General features: G+C 38.7%; 1 protein-coding gene across 1 annotated transcript in view; it reads left to right on the plus strand.

Moving 5' to 3' along the window:
* LOC146471796 (sister chromatid cohesion protein PDS5 homolog A-B-like) overlaps positions 1 to 18,764 on the plus strand; it is a 33,341-nt gene extending 14,577 nt beyond the window's left edge. The window contains exons 12-40 of the mRNA XM_085120344.1: positions 910 to 971; positions 1,154 to 1,243; positions 1,354 to 1,467; positions 1,969 to 2,001; positions 2,128 to 2,176; positions 2,718 to 2,766; positions 2,994 to 3,130; positions 4,022 to 4,249; positions 5,286 to 5,376; positions 5,950 to 6,019; positions 6,272 to 6,395; positions 6,638 to 6,793; positions 7,355 to 7,432; positions 7,774 to 7,934; positions 8,305 to 8,428; positions 8,776 to 8,910; positions 10,627 to 10,696; positions 11,039 to 11,150; positions 11,995 to 12,121; positions 12,416 to 12,463; positions 13,311 to 13,385; positions 13,903 to 13,962; positions 14,200 to 14,306; positions 14,451 to 14,585; positions 15,502 to 15,738; positions 16,343 to 16,465; positions 16,952 to 17,006; positions 17,129 to 17,218; positions 17,498 to 18,764. Of these exons, the coding sequence (XP_084976470.1) occupies positions 910 to 971; positions 1,154 to 1,243; positions 1,354 to 1,467; positions 1,969 to 2,001; positions 2,128 to 2,176; positions 2,718 to 2,766; positions 2,994 to 3,130; positions 4,022 to 4,249; positions 5,286 to 5,376; positions 5,950 to 6,019; positions 6,272 to 6,395; positions 6,638 to 6,793; positions 7,355 to 7,432; positions 7,774 to 7,934; positions 8,305 to 8,428; positions 8,776 to 8,910; positions 10,627 to 10,696; positions 11,039 to 11,150; positions 11,995 to 12,121; positions 12,416 to 12,463; positions 13,311 to 13,385; positions 13,903 to 13,962; positions 14,200 to 14,306; positions 14,451 to 14,585; positions 15,502 to 15,738; positions 16,343 to 16,465; positions 16,952 to 17,006; positions 17,129 to 17,218; positions 17,498 to 17,527 (2,970 nt within the window). The 3' untranslated portion in view covers positions 17,528 to 18,764. The remainder of the gene's footprint in view (positions 1 to 909; positions 972 to 1,153; positions 1,244 to 1,353; positions 1,468 to 1,968; positions 2,002 to 2,127; positions 2,177 to 2,717; positions 2,767 to 2,993; positions 3,131 to 4,021; positions 4,250 to 5,285; positions 5,377 to 5,949; positions 6,020 to 6,271; positions 6,396 to 6,637; positions 6,794 to 7,354; positions 7,433 to 7,773; positions 7,935 to 8,304; positions 8,429 to 8,775; positions 8,911 to 10,626; positions 10,697 to 11,038; positions 11,151 to 11,994; positions 12,122 to 12,415; positions 12,464 to 13,310; positions 13,386 to 13,902; positions 13,963 to 14,199; positions 14,307 to 14,450; positions 14,586 to 15,501; positions 15,739 to 16,342; positions 16,466 to 16,951; positions 17,007 to 17,128; positions 17,219 to 17,497) is intronic.
* Positions 18,765 to 19,047: the final 283 nt, after the last annotated feature.

The following is a 19,047-nucleotide window of genomic DNA, read 5'->3' on the forward strand; positions in this document are numbered from 1 at the left end:
GTTATTATTACTATAATTATTATTATTATTATTATTATTATTATTATTATTTATTGTCAACTGCCACATGCACATACAAAATTCAGTCATGCTACTTAATACTACATACACATTTATACAGTGATGTTGTACAGTGCCTGAAACTACATTGATATCTGTTTCACTAATTATTATTTAAACAGATATCAATGTCGTTTCAAGTACTGATTAAATTTATTTATAAATTAATAAGTCAGGTAGATTATATTATTGCATATACATTTATACAGTGATGTTGTACAGTGCTTGAAACTACATTGATATCTTTTTCACTAATTATTATTTAAACAGATATCAATGTCGTTTCAAGTACTGATTAAATTTATTTATAAATTAATAAGTCAGGTAGATTATATTATTGCAATTTACATAGAGTTATTACAATAATATATTATTATAATTCTACAATTATTACAAAAATTGTACTTTGGTGACATGCCAAGTGCATTCCTATGGCGCTAGATGTTCGGAGCTTTTTTGTTTACCACAATGTAGGACTAATATAAGAAAGTTCTCCATCAGTTTCAAAGGTCGTAATTTTTTTTAACTCTCTTAGTCTTGAAATTCGAAATGCAACAAGTACCGCTTCCTTTTGTAGTAAGCTGAAAGCATTCCTCTTATCATAAATATTCAATTATATATTTATTTATTTACCTCTGCTTTTCACTTTCATTTTCGCTTCTTTTTTTTTTTAGCCTAACCATGATTAATATGACTATTTAATATATTTTAAAATTTACTGTAGCTCTGCCATTGATTTTGGTCCCTATATACTTTGTTCTAATTACTTAACTGAGGGAGTGTTTAAATAATAATAAATAATTTTTGCATTTGTACAATTTATTAAATTTATGTGTTTGATGTCTGAAGTGGCATGTCAGAAGAGAAGCCATGATGTGTCTTGGAAAATTGTATAAGAAAGTGACAACAGGGTAAGAAAATTTCATTTGATTTAATTTCAAGTTCCTTCTCTGCTATACATCCCTGTCCCACAAAGATAATAATCCCATAAATTTAATTTTTGACATTATCTTAACATTAAGTGGCATGAGCTGGCTAATAAATTTATGTGAAATGCAAGGTTGTTACCTTCCGATCAATCTGCCTTTTTTAGGGCCGCAGCTAACAAAACAGCAGCCAAGAAGTTATCGTGGGTCCCAAGCAAACTTCTTCATTGTTATTATCTGAACACTCCAGAGAATAGGTGAGAAGAAGTAGGCATGGACTGTTACCTGTTTAACCTGTTCCTCTAGCTGCGACCAGTGGCCAGTCAAACTCTTTATAATACATTTGTTCTCATATTGTTTGTCATAGGCTTTGTGTGGAGAGAATTCTAATTGGATGTTTGGTACCTGTTACGTTGGAAGCTGACCAGAAGATGAAGAGATTGCTACATATTTATTGCAAGCTTGATGACGCAGCAGTTAGGTAATACAAGGACTTTAAATGCACCCTTCATTTCATCCATTTTTCCATTGTTAACAACCAACTAATCAGTCATTTATTCAGTCTCAATCAATCAGTCAGTCAATCAGTCAGTCAGTCAGCCAGCCAGTTGGTCAGACAGTCAGACAGTCAGTCAGTTGGTCAGTCAGCCAGTCAGTCAGTCAGTCAGTCAGTCACTCTGTCAGTCGGTCAGTCAGCCAGGCGTTCAGTCAGTCAGTCAGTCAGTCAGCCAGTCGTTCAGTCAGTTGGTCAGTCAGTCAGCTAGTCATTGGGTCGGTCGGTCAGTTCGCTAATCATTAAATTAACCAACCGGCCAGTCAGTTAATCAATCACAAATCTTACTGTCACTGATATCGGCCTATTTTTTTTTTTAAAAAGTTAACTTATAAAATTAAATTAATTTATAAGTATTAAATTAAGTTATAAATAATTATATTATGTCAGTACACTGATAATTGTTTTCCAAATGTTCTTATTGTTCAGTGCCTTTCATGGAATACTCACTTGTCAACAGAGGTGAGGCAAAACCTTTGTAGTGCATTTGTTTGTTTATTCATAACACCAACATCCTTGTAATAAAAGTGTATAGTTTTTTGCCATAGTATTGTCACATGAATTATCGACTTATTTTTCTGTTGTTAGAGTACGGACAGACATTACAGATCTTATTGAGCTGTCCAGTCAAGAAGAGGTACACTATTGTTTAAAATATACTCTTTAAATTCTGTCAGATGAAGGGCTGTTGTATTTTTTTTTAATGTTTACAATAATGTCCCTCATGGTATTAAAAGATCACAAATTATTAAGAGATCACAAAATAATTATAAGTTCTAATTATAAATTCTAAGAATTATTAAAATTTTTTGCACCTTTGTAGAAAAAAGGGCGCTTGGTGCATCCTTAGTTGACTTTTTCCAAAATAAGGTCATCATTATTTCTAGTGAATGACTCAACTTGATTGTCAAGTATGTTTAATTCAATAATTTCGTAAAAAAAGTTTTTACGATAGCCAGTAACATTATTTGAGGGAATAAATAAACGGTAAAAATAACCGTTCACTGGCTCTTAACAAGAACCCTGTCCACTAACAAGTGTAGTTTGCCTATCTTAGCTTGTTGTCCAGAAGGTAGCCTGTGCTTGTGAGTGTTTACTTTCCTAATAAGGCAACATCAAACAGTTAATAATATTTTCTTTATTTCTTGTTTAAATGACTTGTGTTATTGCGGTTTCAGTCAGAAGAAAATGAGGCATTGGTGTTCTCAAAGATAATTTCTCTTGCAAGTATGTTGCTTCTCAACAATTTTTTTTTACAAAAAGAGAAATATATACTGTATTGTACAATATCGCAGGAAATGGGATTGTTTTTCCACCTGTATTTTATTTGCACTTCGACTTAAAAAAAATGTGGAAGTGTGGTAGTCTTGTACTTAATGTTAGACTTTTGACATGAAAGTTGGTGTTATGAGTCTTTGTATCTGCCATGTTATAATGTAACTTTCTTTGTGCAGGGGTTTTTCCCGATGCTTTCAAATTTCAAGAGAACCTGAAAAAACTGCGAGAAATGCTCCAGGAGCCCACCCTGAGAGAGTTGTTCAAGAAAAGTGTCAACCCTGATTTAGGATGTTCAACTGTATTCAAAGCCGTGGTATGCACTTCATGATTCTCTAGTAATACAGCATTTGACTGGAAAATGTTTAACACTGTAAGATGGCTGAGTAACTTGAAAAGAACGCTTGAATATGCCAGTCAGTGTTAACCTTTGGTGATGCTTTTTAGGGTTTCCTTTCAAAGTTTTTAGTGACCACCCTGTCAATTTGTTATGTTTGCAAACTATGGGATATAACTCTGTAGCTATCCCCTCCTAAGGAAGTTGTGTTACACATGACCACACACCCATTTTTTCCATGTCGTTAGCTTACTGTCTCCACTCTACGTAGACTAAAGGACACCATGATCAAACTTGGAATCTTTTTAGTGAGAATCTCACCTCAGCAATTAATTTTTACTCAAAACTTTCAGCCATCATCGCTAGCATCTTAAGGACATTGCCTACTTTTGTTACTGCGTGTATGTTCTGCGCACCTCGAGATACTTGGGTTTCCTATGGGTGATGCCTACTAATACAGGGATATTTTTGCATGATTTAAAACTATTTGGAGAAAACAAAACTTAGCAAGCGCTCTTGGTATCCAAAAAGGAAATTGGGGGTAACCATGCATTTTTCAGAGATAACAAAGCTTTGAGTTGGAAAAAAAAAAAACGCCATACATTGCTTTGTCTTTTAGCACTTTTTAGAATGGTTGTTGCTTAATTATCTCTAAAATATGCATGGTTACCTCCTATTTTCTTTTTGTATTCTAATAGCCCTTGCTAAGATCTGCTTTTCCCACATAGTCATAAACCGCGCAAAAATACTTCGGTATCAGTAGGCACTGTCCTTAACATCAAAATACATATACCTCAGATCATATTTATTTAGTAGTAAGCCTTTTGTTAACATCTCAAGTGATCATACTCATTCAATCCTACTTTACAGAGTGATGTAGTACTAAAGGTTGGATCCAAGAATCCCATCTTAGAGACAATCAAAGCTCTTCTGGATCGTGCTGCACCTCTTCTGGTTGATGAACAGTGTATCAAGGAGTTAGTTAAGCTGGTAAAGGATGCTATTGAAGGTCTCTCTGATGAGGAGGATGACGAGTACGAGTGGCATGAGAGTGATGGAACGAGTCTTGTGGGAAAGAAAGGATTAGCTCTGTTGTTGGTGAGTCAGTAATTCCTCTTGAACAAATAACTTGATCTCATTATCTCAGTGTCTTAACCTTACTTAATGAAGCACATCCCACCAATCTATTCTCCAAGTGACTTCTTGATCCTCTTTCTGTGCCCTTGTTTTCACATCCTGTGTGTCCAGTTACTTTTATCCAAGTTGTATGCAAGAATTTAGAACCTGCCAAAACATTTTCTGCAAAAACTAACTCCACAAAATTAATAAGAAGTTAGTACTATTGGGAAGGTAAAAAATTCCAGACTATGGGTCTCATCCTCTCAGCAAATGCAGTGTCATTTGTTGTCTCAGTTTACTGCTGGTCCTCCCAAGTTTATCCTACTTTACAACATAGTGCGCGTGCTTCCCTATCTAATTCCTATTGGCATCATCATGGTACATTTCTCAACATACGCACGGCCGTGCGTCCATTCGATGACGTGTGCAAATCAGATGGAGAAGCATGGGCGCACTATGTTATAAAAAGCTTTTTACAGAGAGACAACACCATAAAAAATGTATTAAGAGCTTGTCGAAGTTTAATGAAACGCTAAGATTAAACCGATACGAGAAATCACTTTCACCTTTGTGTTTTTGTACAGCACATTTAGAGAATTTTGTAATTAATCAGGATCAAAACCTGTTTTCCAGGAATCATTTACTTTATTTTCAATTTGTTATAAAAGAATTGGTTCATGCTTTTAGCAGTGCGTATATCTAGTTTTGGATGCACTTGGGAAGTTTGGAGAGCACTCAAGAAGCTAGAGTTGCTCTCGGCTACGCCTCGAGCAACTCTTACGCTTCTCTCGTGCTCTCCAAACTTCCCACGTGCTTCCATAACTAGATATACGCACGCTAAGCATGAACCAATTCTTAAATCCCTGACCTCCAAAAATTAGCTTGTGTTTACAATGTAATACCAGTTTGATCTCAGCACAGAGGAGTTAGCGACCTGCACATGATGTGATTTTCTCCTGTAAACATCTTGATTCTGCTTAAACTGACATTACATTTTACTAATTTCTTTTGTCAGGCATTGGCTGGTGTGTTTCCTTCTCAGTTTCAAAATGAGGACATTTTTCAACAGCTGTTGGTTTTTCTGAAAAACAAGGATCAAGAAATAGGTATTAATACCTTTTGTTACAAAGACTTTCCCCGTCATGTAATGAGAAGGATGTAAGCAGCACACTCACAATTTACCAACAGCCAATAATTGACGATGATTGGCTGCTTAATTCACGCAAAGTTTCCTTAAGACTTCTTTCTGCCTACTATTCCTTTTATGTTGCCTCTTACTGTCAAACACTCTGAGAGGGCTGTGTGATATTCAGCATGGAATGAGACCTATGCTCATGACATGCCCAATCTGCTGCCTTAGTTGTTCCTTCCTTGTTGCACTTTTCTTACTGCAAAAAAATTATGCAGAGTTACATATTTTTTGCAATTTATTACAATGTTTCCAGTCACCTTTGGGAATCCAATTTCCTGTGATTCCCTCTTTTCTATCTCTTATGGGCAGATAAAGGAACACTGGACCCTGCGGCAGCTTTTTAATGTTGGGCCCCCAAAACCTGGGGAAGCTCTAAATTTGCACTTCACCCCCTCCCCTCCTCCACTCTTCCAATTCCTTGAGGTATCATGCACCCAAGGTCCCACCCTGGTGCAGTATTGACAGATGGAGCTTTGTTGTCTTTTAGTTGATCACTCACTTAAGATGCTTGCATTAACTGGTGATGGAATTGAGAAAGTAAACAAGTCATTAGCCAAGTAAGTTGGTACAATTCAGTGTTCTGTCTTTTGTCTGAGTTCCATGTCATTTTCCCAAAAACTCAGGCATTTTTTCAATGGAAATTTGTTCTAAAAGGTATTGCATGTGTAAGAGAATTATTGTCAAGTTTATAAATTGTACGACAAAAGTACAATAATCATGACAAGTTTGTTTTATATTCTCTGGTTTTTCCAGCATGACTTCAACATTGGCTCAAACAAGATAGTTAACTTTTTTCTTTTTTCTTATAGTTATTATCACCCAGTGTTGTCTAAACTGGCACTCAAAGGAACTCCTTGCCAAGCCAAGCATTCTTTGAGATCCATGGCAAAGTTGTCAGCATCTTCCTCACAGCCTTTTGATCGTGTCTTCACTGTGAGTGCAGAAATATCTTTTCTCTTATTTCATTTGTAATTTTTTGTTGCCTTACCTTTTGATTGTGTCTTCACCGTGAGTGCAGAAATATCTTTTCTCTTATTTCATTTGTAATTTTGTGTTGCCTTTTTTTTGCGGGGTCTTTTTTCCTAAATGGGTAAACATTTGTGCTAGTCACTTTGAATAGTTATGATTTTCTCTGTAGAGTATTTAATTTGGTGATTTTTTTCATTTTTAAATAGAATCTTGTTAGTTCCATGAGCTATGACTGCCCTCTGCTACTTACAACACTGACAGCTCTTGGAGAGATTGCCCTCCTCGCACCAGCACTGTTCGAGACCCAGAGGCCAGCTATTGTGCGAGACTTTGTTGTAAAGGAATTGCTGATGAAAGACAGAGTGAGTCTTGTTCCTTTACCTCTGTGTAAAGTAAGAAACAAGTCGAAAAAATACTTTGTACTCAAACAAAAGGAGTTTTCCAATCCCAAAGTTACCTTGGGGTACCATCTTGAGAAGGCACTGGTATTAGACCTGTCGCCAGACGTTAAAAAATGACTCTTCAAGAAGATCTTTGTGTTGATTTTGAGTGGTTGTTCCTCAATGAAGTAAGGAATTTAACAAGGCAACAAACAACTTTTTTTTATTTTGTAGCAAGATATGTTGATTAAGAAGCTTAGTAGCCTTGCTTGTGGTTAGAATTGGTGTACTGGCCACGGTTGTTCAAGGAGAGTATAACTCTATCCAGTACATAAATCGCTACCCAGAAGATGAAATGTACTCCAACCAATACACTTATCCCCTGGATAATGTTATCTGCTCTTTGAACAAGTGAGGCCTGGACTGGACTACATAATAGGTTAGGGACCCATTTTCAGATGTTCTTGTGCATGTCTGGAATGGAAATTTCAAGTTAAAAGTGGTTATTAACCTGGTTTTTGTGGTAAATTGTCCCATTTTTAGGGTGTGGCAGCTGACTCCGACAATAGCGAGAACACATGGTGTGAGGACCGAGATGTAACCCATGAAACACAAGCTAAGGTGAGCTTGACCATTTCATGAAAGTGTAGTATGATAAGCTAAAATTAGCCAAAGACACGAGCCATTTTGTAACCTTCAGCCAACCTAGAGATTATCAATATTATGCGGTGTTTTGTGCTGTACTCAAACTTGCTAACATCGTTGAAGTAGAAGAACACTCAATTCAGTGACAGCTAGAACATGACTGATTAGTTTGCAAACAGGTGGGACTCGTCCCAAAGTTAAGGAGTCCTTGACAAATAATTCTTGCAGAGTTATCTACAGAACAAGCTGATCATGTAATACTATTAAAGAACATAAACTGGGAGGTAAATCCTGACGACAATGTTATTGTTTGTTAGGTCAAAGGGATTCGTCTTCTGGTCAAGTGGCTTAGGGGCCAAAATGGTAGCCAAGACCTTTGTACAAGGCCGATGTTCAAGACCTATATTCAACCAGTTCTCAGATTACTGGACACCATGCTTGCAAATAAAGGAGATTTACAGCAGAAGAGTTGTGTAAGGTACTGACTTCACAACCTTTCATAAAAAAAAAAACAGCCCTGTAAATGTGTTGTGGGGGTGGGGGGAGGGGGGGGCTTACATTGATAGCAACAAACACCCTGCATAACAACATGTTTCTACTTGCCTTCCAAAACCTTGTTATGTGGTAGGGTTATTTACCTGGCCATAACACTAGTGTATCAGTTTTCTTTTCAGTTTGTATGAAGCAGGATCTACATTTCAATAATGACAGCCAATTGCATTCAAATACTGATCTGCATTGCTGGATTTAAGAGCCCCTATCTTGCTTGGTAAATATCGGTACTTGACAAGTGCGAAACTTGGCTAGACGGTATGGTCTAATCCTTCTTTGTTTGTCTGTTTCTGTAGTGCTGCCGACTGCTCAAGGCTTCGCCTGGCTGCAGCCTGCGGTATCCTGAAGATTGCCCAGGAACCACACTGCATTGAATTCATATCACTGGAGATCTTTCAAAAGCTTTCACTTATTATGCAGGTACAAATATGAGATGGGTATGAGCAACATACTGCTGGGGGGGGGGGACCCTGCAGTGGACTAGCATCCCATTGGGGAGGGGGGGGGGGAAGTAGCAATACTCCTATTCAATTCAAGCTACAAAAAGTTAGTTTAAGCTCCAGCTGTATGGGTCACCTGTAGCTCGTGTGCGTTAACTTCCCTTATCTCCAACTCCTGCTTTTGTTGACAGATTTTTGTTTCCTTGTGTGCTTGTGATTTGTGGAGTTTCTTACACTCTATGTGCTAAAGGGTTGTGTTGGTTGACACTTTTGGAAGTAGCTTTTGAGTAACAATAAAAATAACACCCAAATTTTTTGTATTTTTAGGACCCTTGTTATGAGGTGCGAGACAAGTTTACCAAGAAGCTGCACAAAGCTGAAGATTTACTGAGGCTCCCCTTGGAGTATCTTGGAATATTTGCACTTGCAGCACCAGAGCCTGTCAAGGAAAGGAGGAACCAGGTGAAGGGCATCATTTTTTAGGCCAACATGAAAAACGGTTGAATATGAATATGAAACATATACAGTAGAACCCTGGCAACTCAAACTCTGAAGGGAAACGAAAAACTGTTCGAGTTATCGGGGTCGATTAAAATATTCAATTTTCCAGGTTAATACTTAATAGTTTATTGATTTTCAGCACTTCGGTATACAATACAGTGCAAATTAAACTTATTTCACGAGAAACTAATACATACTGTTATCTGTTCGTTGCAGTAATTAAAATCAAATTGCTCCAGTCTTTGATCTAGTGTCAGAATTCGATCACACGATAAGAAAAGCTAATGGGATATCTCAATGGGCATCCGCGGCGAGTTCTAAGAACCAGAAATTCGAGTTATCGGGGTAAATTTTGATGAAGGGAAATGAAATTTAGTTCGTGTTAGCGGGGTTTTCGAGTTATCCGAGTTCGAGTTAACCGAGTAAAATTGACTGAAAAGTTGGGTCAAATCCAAGGGAATTGAGACTCAGTTCGAGGTAGCGGGGGAGTTCGAGTTATCCGAGTTCGGGTTACCGGGGTTCTACTGTATTTTGAACTGTGGATGAAAGATTAATAGAAGAAAGATCTTCGCAGTTAGTACGCAACTTAAGCAGTTGCAAAAAGAAAGCCTGAAATAAGAATTCAGGCAAGTTAGTCTTGAATAAACGTGTATGTGTTAACCCCTTAAGCCCTAACACTGAGCAGAATCAAAATTCTCCTTGTAATATCAATGCTTATTCAACCTCTGAGGTCATGAGAATTTTGACATGAACACCCAAGGTGAATTTTCTTGATATTTTAAAAGCTTCTCCACAGTACTTTTATCTTGACATTTTTTATCCCTGTCATCGCTGATCACTGTGGTATTGGGTGTCATATAAACAATAGCCTCCATTTGGCGCGAAAATATGCTCAGATATTTGTCTGTGGACATTATCTGTTCCGAGAAGCGAACAGTTTTCCCAGAGGGAAGCTCGAGGAAAACTGTGAGCTTCGAGGAGCAGATAATGTCCAAGGACAAATATCTGAGCATTTTTTTTAAAGTCAAATGGAGGCTATTGCTGTTATTATCCTTCAAATATTTTTCGCAACATGTAGCAATGAACTTGAGTATTTGAACATTTCGTTTAAGAACAGTTTACCGTCAAAAACGTTTAGAGCGTATGTTGTTTTCTGATACTGCTTTATCGACCAGCAGGTTTATCTCTCTTTCTGTCACAAAAGCAAACCGTTCCCCCATCTTTTTTATTGTAAACAAGACGCGCCTTGAAGTTTTTGAAATTGGGGAATATCATTGGATATTCCCCAGTTTTAGCCGGGGTATATTTGGTAACGTGAGGCGTTTAGACCAATCGGGCGCGAACGAAAATATTTGATGGATTATAAGTTTCCATGTTATTTCTATGATTAAGAACTCCTTTTATCTCTAATCTCCACTTGAAATTATTGCCACTAGGAGAGCAATAAAATATTGCATATGGAATGCTACACAATGGGAATGTGCAAAAACACAGCCTACACATTGCATACAGACAAATTAACAGGAACAAAAATGAAAAATAAATGACACCTAACACCATCATGTCCCTTGCTATACAGTAATATCATACCTAATAGGGCTGGCTATAGTATGTGTTTGCCAGCTTCTAGCTACAGCCCTGGCCATCGTATATAATGGAATTTTTATGTCATTTTAGGTTAGACAAATGATTGCTAAGAATGTTAAGACTAGACGAGATTACTTGAAGCAGCATTCATCAGCTCAAGGTAATGAAGTTATTCATCCATTATTTAAAACTTCCGTTCTTTCTTGGTAACATGAAAAATGATCTTCAAAGCCACAATTTTACTTCTGCATATCATTATGGTATGCACCAGCAGGAAGGGTGTTATTAAAGGTTTAATTAGCTAACTAAATTCGGCTTAAGGTGCATTAGAGGTGTGGTGTCTGAACTGGACCTTTGAATACAGTAATTAAATTGTGATACATAAATACTATGTCATGATAAGAAAACTTTTTTCCACCATCACCACTACAGTCTCTTTCCTTGAGATTAATACTTGAATTGTTACTTTTGCCATTGCAACTTATTTCTGGTTCTCTTTCAGCGTGTTCTCATTCCATTTTGCCAGAGTATGCTTTGCCTTGTGTTATTCACATGTTGGCTCATCATCCAGACTTCAAACAGGATGACCATGAAACCTTAGTGCAGTTTAGAGAGTAAGTAGACTGGACACAAAATGTGGGAGATAGCAGGTAATTAGTAAGGATGTGAGAACTTTGTTTACATATGCACGCCAGTCTAGACTGTTTGCGGTCTGTTTCTCTCGCAAAGTTTGTGTAGTGGAAACACGCAGCGAAAAATTGGGACAGAGAGGATTGGGACCAGATGAAATCGGCTTTGTCTCACCCTAATCCCTCCTTGTTCATACCCTAATTGTAGCCACGCTCGACGGATTCATTAACCCTTGACGGATCTTAAGAGTAACGGGGGTCTAAGCAGTCCTTTGCCAGTCATTTGGTGGTTTGAATGGTTGGTTTATCAACGTAGTTGATAACTGAAGGTAATTTGGTGACCGTAAAGAGATTTGAGTGCTCAAAACATCAGGGCCCGGTTTTTCGAAAGCCGATCAACGCTAATCCCCGATTAAAAATTAACCGAGGTTTTCATCTCGCTTATTTTAAATGTTTTCAAGAGCTAATTTTAAGCTAATGGTAAAGAAAAGTCTTAGTCAAAACCAAAGAATAAAAATCTTTTGGAAGAATCTTTATTGATTAGTCATTAAACTTGAATCAAAGTTTATGTTAACCCAGGATTAGCTTATCCGGGCTTTGAACAACTGGGCCCAGCGCTTGAATCTCTTTATAGTGGCCAATTTACTTTCAGTTATCAACTCTTATTATTATTATAAACCAAACATTCGTTTCTACTCCCCACTGACGCAGTACCGCAGTTTCTTCAGAAACTAACCCCTGGTCCATTTGGTGTTTTGGTTTGGGCACAACATAAGCTGAGGTGATTCTTACACTTGTGTGATAGTTCATGTGTTTAAATCCTTTTTAGCTACCTTTGGTTCTTCATGGAACCGATTTTAGCCAAAGCGGATAATTACAGCTTCTTGAAAAAGTTAGTGGAAAATGTCAAGGAAACTAAAGATGCACAGGCACCGGATGACGAGGAGGTTAACAAGGTGAATTAACTAGCGTTAGTCATTTCATCCGCAGATGCAAAAGTTAGAACCACCTTAAATTGTACAGCATAATAAACAGCACTACAGAAAAGTACTGTTCAGTAGCTTTCATTTGAATGGACTCACTTAAGAATTTCATCCACAGACTCAAAAGTTAGAACCACCTTAAATTGGACAGCGTTGTAAACAGCACGACTAGAAAGTACTGCCTAGTAGCTTTCATTGTTACAGCTTTGTACAACACAGCAAACTACAAGTAATATTGCTGACCGCTGTTATAATTTTTTTTTACAGAATCTTTACACTGTTTGCGATTTGGCGCAGGGACTTATCTTAAACAAGGTAATGGTTGGTACAGTACCCTCCAGGATGAAAAAGCCTCACCCAAAAAAAGAAAAGGAAATCTCCTCGGCCCTTAACTGAATATCAGAAATTGAATTGATGAACACTCTTATTAAAACCAAAGTAACCAAAAAACGTTTCTGTGTTTTGCGGGCAGCTTTACCAACTTGCACTGAATTAGTTAGTTTAAAAACCGCAAAAACATGCTTCTGCATGTACATGTATGTCGCATTGCAGCTCGAACAAAGTGAACCCTTGGTTTCTTGATTATGCCACACTTATTCAAAGGGAGTCGCTCTTCCATACAAGCTTAAAACCTAAAAGAATATTAGGGAGTTTAAGCACAGATGTTCGTGAGCCACGGACGGCGACAGGAAGTCTAATGTTTCCGTTTTTGGCGTTGTTTTACTACTTACCACGGACAGGAAAAGCTCTCGTTGATGATTGTGGCTTGACGTTAAAGACGCGATGGTGGGGCAATGCTCCAAAAAGGGAAAAATTCAATTTCCGGTTGCCGTCCGTGGCTCAAAAACGTCTGTGCTTAAGTTCCCTATTGTTTAAAATACTCCAACACCTCTGTTACTCCAATAGATAGCACTTCTTAAAGTGGTGTCCTTTTAATTTCAATGACGTCCTCATGTTTCTAAGAGAAGGGTCATTTTCAGTTGGAGTCTCATTGTTTGCTTTATGTGGGATCCCAATTTTGTTGTTTCGTTTGTTTGTTTGTTATCTGATAGCAAGAGTTGAGGAATGGAAGAATAAACTATGCTGTATAGAGTTGTAGTTGCTGGCTTCTTTTTCATGTTTCGGGAAATGCCTGACTGATTTTTCCAACATTTTTGCGTAGGTTCACTCATTTGTGTTAAAAGAATTCCCTGGAAATCCTGTGCTACCGAAAAGGTTTTTCGTCCCTTCGGAGAAGGTAAGATTCTGGCGTTGAAGAAAAAACTTTATAATGCAGTGGATATGATCTGTACTAAGAATTTTCCTGTAGAGAATAATACGATAGGGCGGTTTTCAATTAGTGTCGTTATCCAAAACAACGTAATCAGTCTAACGAATCACAACAAAAGTACACGATACGATGAAACAATCAGGGCTGAGTTGCTCGAAGCATGGTTAGCGCTAACCATTGGTTAAGAGGTATTGAAACCTATAGGTTGTCATGGCATTTAACCCGGGTTAGCGCTAACCATGCTTCCAGCAACTGGGCCCAGCACTCGAAGTTGATTCGAGTGAATACGTAAAGCGCGGGAAATGCTGGAGAACAAGTCGCGGTTGGTTTTGGTTTGACTTGTGATTGGTTGAGAAATTTGCATGAATCTTCAGTTAACCAATCACGTCGCGTTGTAAAGCAAAACTAAAGGGATAGTACTTTGACAGTTGATTGTTTTCGTAGCTTGACCCATTCAACACTGAAGTATTATGTTTTGTTTCAGGGAGGCAGTCCTAATACGAAAAGTTATCTTCCAAAAGGCTTCCAGTTCACATCTGCGAAGGTAACAGATCACTGTCAACACATTTCTGTAAAGCCCTATTATGCGTCGGCTTTTGATACAAAAAAGTGTTATTACATGACCATGTTTCAAATTTAACTTATCAGCTGAGAATCTACAATTCATTTGCTTGATGTTTTGTTCCTAATATTCTTTAGAAAATTAAATTTTAAACACGATTAATTACGTTAAAAATGAACTAACGGTGTTAAGTGAACGTTAATTGGTATTTTATTTTAGGGGCAGAAGAAAGGAGGAACAGTGGAATCCAAGTCAGTTCCTTCAAAGGCATCATCGAAAGCTTCTGCCAAAAGTGATAAGAAATCACAAGCAAAGTCTCAAAGCAGGTAAGGACAAATGCCTGAAAAATTGGTCATCAAGACTTTGGAATGCGCACAAGTACTGTCGCACTCTGCACACACGTGTGTCCTCTCGTACTCCACCCACGCGCAAACTTGTGTTCTTTACAGCATGTGTTTATCTGCTTGTAGAACTTCAAAGACGCCTAAGAATGCTTTCAAGGAGAAAATAAAAGAGATCCAAGCTAATGCTGAAGAGGCGGAATCTTCAGAGACTCAGGAAAGTGGTTTTGCAAGTCCTGCTGATGAGCGGCAACCATCTCCGAGGTTAGAGCATGCGCGGATGCAGTGAGATCAGCGAACCTTCCTGACATGGTTGAAGCATTGCATCTGCCTAGGAGAGTTGCTTTTCTATTGCTTGTATATTCTCTCTTGGTATCCAGGTTCCATTGTAGTTCGAAAACCGGCCCTTTCACTGCGACAGTCTGTCTGTTGAAGCAGTCATCGCAGCGTGGCCAAGCGATTAGGGCACCGGACTTGTATTCAGGTCCAAGTCCCGCTCTGGGCCCAGTTGCTCGAAACATGGTTAGCGCTAACCCGGGTTAAACACCATGACTACCTATAGGTTTTAATACCTCTTAATTAATGGTTAGCGCTAACCATGCTTCGAGCAACTCAGCCCTGGCCGTTAGGTGCGGTTATTTCTCCGCGGTAGCCCCGCGTTTAAAGGGGAAGTATCATGGGGTGTTTGGTATCTTTTGTTAAAAATGATGAAATGAGACCTTCCATCAGCTGCCGAATAATTCTAGAATGACGAGAGGAAAGAAATCAACTAAATTCTTGAAAGGAACAACTCGTGATCTGCTCTAGCCCATTTTGGAAACAAAATTGTGAGAACTTGAAAAACATTAGCCTAACTTTTTTCAAGTTTCAATCCATTCCGACCTACTCTGTCTCTGGCCAGAGGTACTCATCGACAGATTTATTGCGCTGGGGTTATAATTTATAACAAACTTGACAATTATTTCTTTTTTTCTACCTGACAGACAAACATTTTTGGGTTTTGAAATGACAGCAAATTTGCGTAATACTTCCCCTTTAACTCCTCGCCATGTTTGTTGTACAGCCAGCTGGTTTACCTCTGCCTAGTTGGGATTTTTAACCGTGTTGCAGGGGAATTGGTATAATTCAATTCCGTATTTGTGTACATTTTCAGCTGAATCATGATTCTTCTTTCCTTCAGGAAAAGGGGAAGACGTAGCAGCTCTTCTGAGAAAACAGTCTCAAAGAAATCAAGAAAAGACTCCTCAGAAAAGGCGACGAGAAAATCCTCTCCATCACCCTCAAAGCAAAAATCAGCTGCTAAAGAAAGCAAACAGTCTCAAAGCAAGAAAACATCACCGCCGCCAAAAAGTCCACAACGACGCTCGCCCTTTGTCACAGCGGAAAAGTTATCTTCGTCAACTAAACCGACACCAAGGTGAGCGGGATTATGTTGTTTGACCCTGTATTTGATCCGCGCTCTCCTACCCGTACAGTAAACAAGTATTACTCCCGGGTATTGCTCTTTCCTGTCATTATATTTTGACTGTTCTCCCAGCGTCCTGCGATGTCTTGCAGGCTTCTCACCCATTTCTGATATTCGTCTTCTTCATGACGTAAGGCCATATGTTCATAGATTGCAGTTTTAGGTTACTCCGTGAAAACCTTTCGTTCTGTTTTGTCATTGTTACCTGAAATTCAGTGCTGGGCGAGAGTGAACAAGTGCTAACTGGCTTGGTAATGTGACAGTAATTTATCGTTTGCTTGTTTTGGCTTTGCCTCTTGTGTCTTTCTTGTTTGCATTCGCTGTTGACCATCTCCCTTGAACTTGTTCTGACCGCTCACAGTTAGATTAGCTTGCTTGTGGCATTGATCACCCGTTACGTGGAAAATAATGTTGTTTGTTATCAAGCCTCATACCGCGTGTGATCTATTTTGTGTCGATGGACAGTCAAGGCTAAAAGCATCAACGGAATTTGGTTCGTCTTTTTTCTACTCGTACGAAAGAACCCTTCAAATGATATTTTGTTTTCCATAATCAGTCCCCGAAAAGCTCGAGCCTTGAAAAGACAAGCGTCTGAATTAGACTCCTTCCCGGAGGATGAGCCCACGCCGGACAGCGGTACTTCCAGCTTCGACTCGCCAAAGAAGCCCCTCAGCTCCAGGTAAAAATAAATAAATAAATTAAAAAAAAAAACATTCTTTCCTATCTGTAAGATTAATAAATAGCGTAAAATTCCGGATGTAAGCCCTCCCCCTTCCCCCTCCGAGTATAACCTCCCTAAATCTCAGACGCTAAATATAATCCTTGGGCTTATATTTTGGAGGGTTTATTATCGTTTGGACTGTTACCCTATCAGCTTGCTGTTTCAAGCAATTTTTACTGTCAAACCAACTAACCGGAGGTTTACACCCTCCTTCACCCCTCCCCCTCACCTCTCCTGCACCCTCTCCCCCTCCTCCTCTCCTCACCTACCTTCCTCCCCTCCACCCCGCTCTCCCTCACTCTCCTTGTGAATTCCTGTACATGGCTGTCGAAGTCTATAGATGCCGTTGTTTCCTGACCATTTCTGGACATAGCCGTCTAATCTTATCTTGCGATTTCCACTCAAAACAGCTTTTTCTTGTTCTTTTCTTTTCCCTTTACTTAGGCAACTATCACACCCGAGTCCAAAAACAAAATCCGGAAAACAAGTCAATGGAATTGTAAGTAAAGCGTGTTCTTGTAATTTCCTCAAGACAAGCATTTTCACTTATTCCTTGCTAGTTAAGGTTCAGCCTTTATTTTTGTATCTACAAACATTACGATGTACTGTTCATTTTCACAGAAAGACGCTGCGGACTCAAAACCCAGTCCAGTAAAAAAGACTAAGGGATCGGAATCTTCACCAGTGAAGGGAAAAGAGCCCGCCCTAGTTGTGAGTATTTCATTTGTCAGTCACCTTCGTCTGAGTTAACCCTTTAAACCCTTATATCAGAACAAATTCTCCTATCTTGTCCCGATACTTTTGTTATTAAAGTATTGGGGAGAAGTTATTAAAATATCAAGAAAATTCACCTTGAATGATCATATCCTTAATTCTCATGACCTCAGGGGTTGAATAAGCATTGATATTACAAGGAGAAATTTAATGCTGATCACTGTTAGGGCTTAAAGTCTTGAAGTCTTAAAAGTCTTTTTTTCCTTTTGATTTTAGGTGAAAAGAAAGAGAAGCAAGCCTAGATAAACACAGTGGCGACCGTGAGTCAAAAGGACTTTATTGTACATAGATCACACTGACTCGCAATTGTTCCAGATCCAGAGTCTGACACTGAAAACATGACGTCCATCTGATATTTCGCGAAGCTTCAACTTGTCGTGTCGTGTCTGCCTAGATCAGAGAGGGCCAGAGTCTAATTCAAAATTTCACTTCAGAATCAACAGCCGTCTTCTTTTGTTAGGCTCCATCCGAGCCCACTGACAACGGAGACGGTCAGTGACGTTGCTACGCGACAAGACTCCTTTGCACCAAGTGGAAGAGATGCCTCTGTTATCGGAATCGTCGTTTGAAGTCGGAATTCTTTGGGTATCTGAAGAATTTTTTCCGATTTTGTTAACAAAGGCATGCACACAGGCAAGTAAGAGAACGTAGATACAGGAAAGATAGACTCTTCGTCACAACTTAACAGCGATCTAGTTTGTGTAGACCAGGCATTTTTAATGCCATTCTCGCCAAGAATGGGTCTCTACTGTTTAACTACTGTTCTCGGTTGAATCGTGGCCACAAATTATAGAAAAATCCTCTTTGGTCGAGGCAACTTTTCCGTGTGCACGTTTTTTGTTAGTGAAACGACGGAATGTTTGTATTATTTTTAGAAAGTGACGATTCGGGAGTTCTTAATTCTCGTTTGTTATTCTGCGAGTGAAAGTTTACATCGGCATCGATCAGAGCACAAGAAATTTTAAACCTCTGCTTCACGCAAAACACGTCTCTGAACAAAAAAAAAAATATTCAGAGCTTTAAATGTTTTATCACTTCATGTAAAAATGTTTATAAAGTTTAAAATTTCACGTAGTTAAAACTAAGTGTTACTGCAAGGCTTCTTGTTTGAGATTTCACTTCAGAATCACTCGTCACTCCGTCCGCTTGTTTCCTTTGGCCCAATGTCTGCGTTGCATTTCAGGTGCGTGTGGTGTTGCATGCGATGACATTTCAGTCGCGTGTGGTGCCTTAGAAAAAACAACGAGGTGAGTGGCGTGGAACAGTTGTGATATCCCAAACAAGTAAGCAGCTTATTCTATCTGCGGTATAAGTTTCGCTCACGTTTTTTTAGGACACGGAATTATCTTGAGCGTGACGCATTAATCCCGTTGATTTATCTTCCCAAGATTTTACTTGCATTCTTACAGTCGTGCGATATTAACTAACTGTATTCAGCATAGCTCAGCTTAACGGAATTTTAATAAATGAAATGATTAGACGACGTGTTTTTATTTTTATTTTTTAAATTCTCACAAACTATTTACTCTAACTCGTTTCCAGGTCCTCCCCTCTTGGTTTGTATACATGATGTAAAATTGAAAACAAAAACGATAAATGAATCTGCCTTTCCCATACCGGGAGTCGAACCCAGGCCGCCTGGGTGAAAACCAGGGGTGCTTACCATTTACGCAAACCACCCGGATGGAAATTTTCGGCATAAATACGAAATGATTTAGCTTGTCTTAACAGAAGATGGATAACATGCAAAATGTATGGACATCAGC

This window comes from Pavona decussata, unplaced genomic scaffold, assembly GCF_977016875.1.
Source record: "Pavona decussata unplaced genomic scaffold, jaPavDecu1.1 SCAFFOLD_102, whole genome shotgun sequence".
Classification (NCBI taxonomy): Eukaryota; Metazoa; Cnidaria; class Anthozoa; order Scleractinia; family Agariciidae; genus Pavona; species Pavona decussata.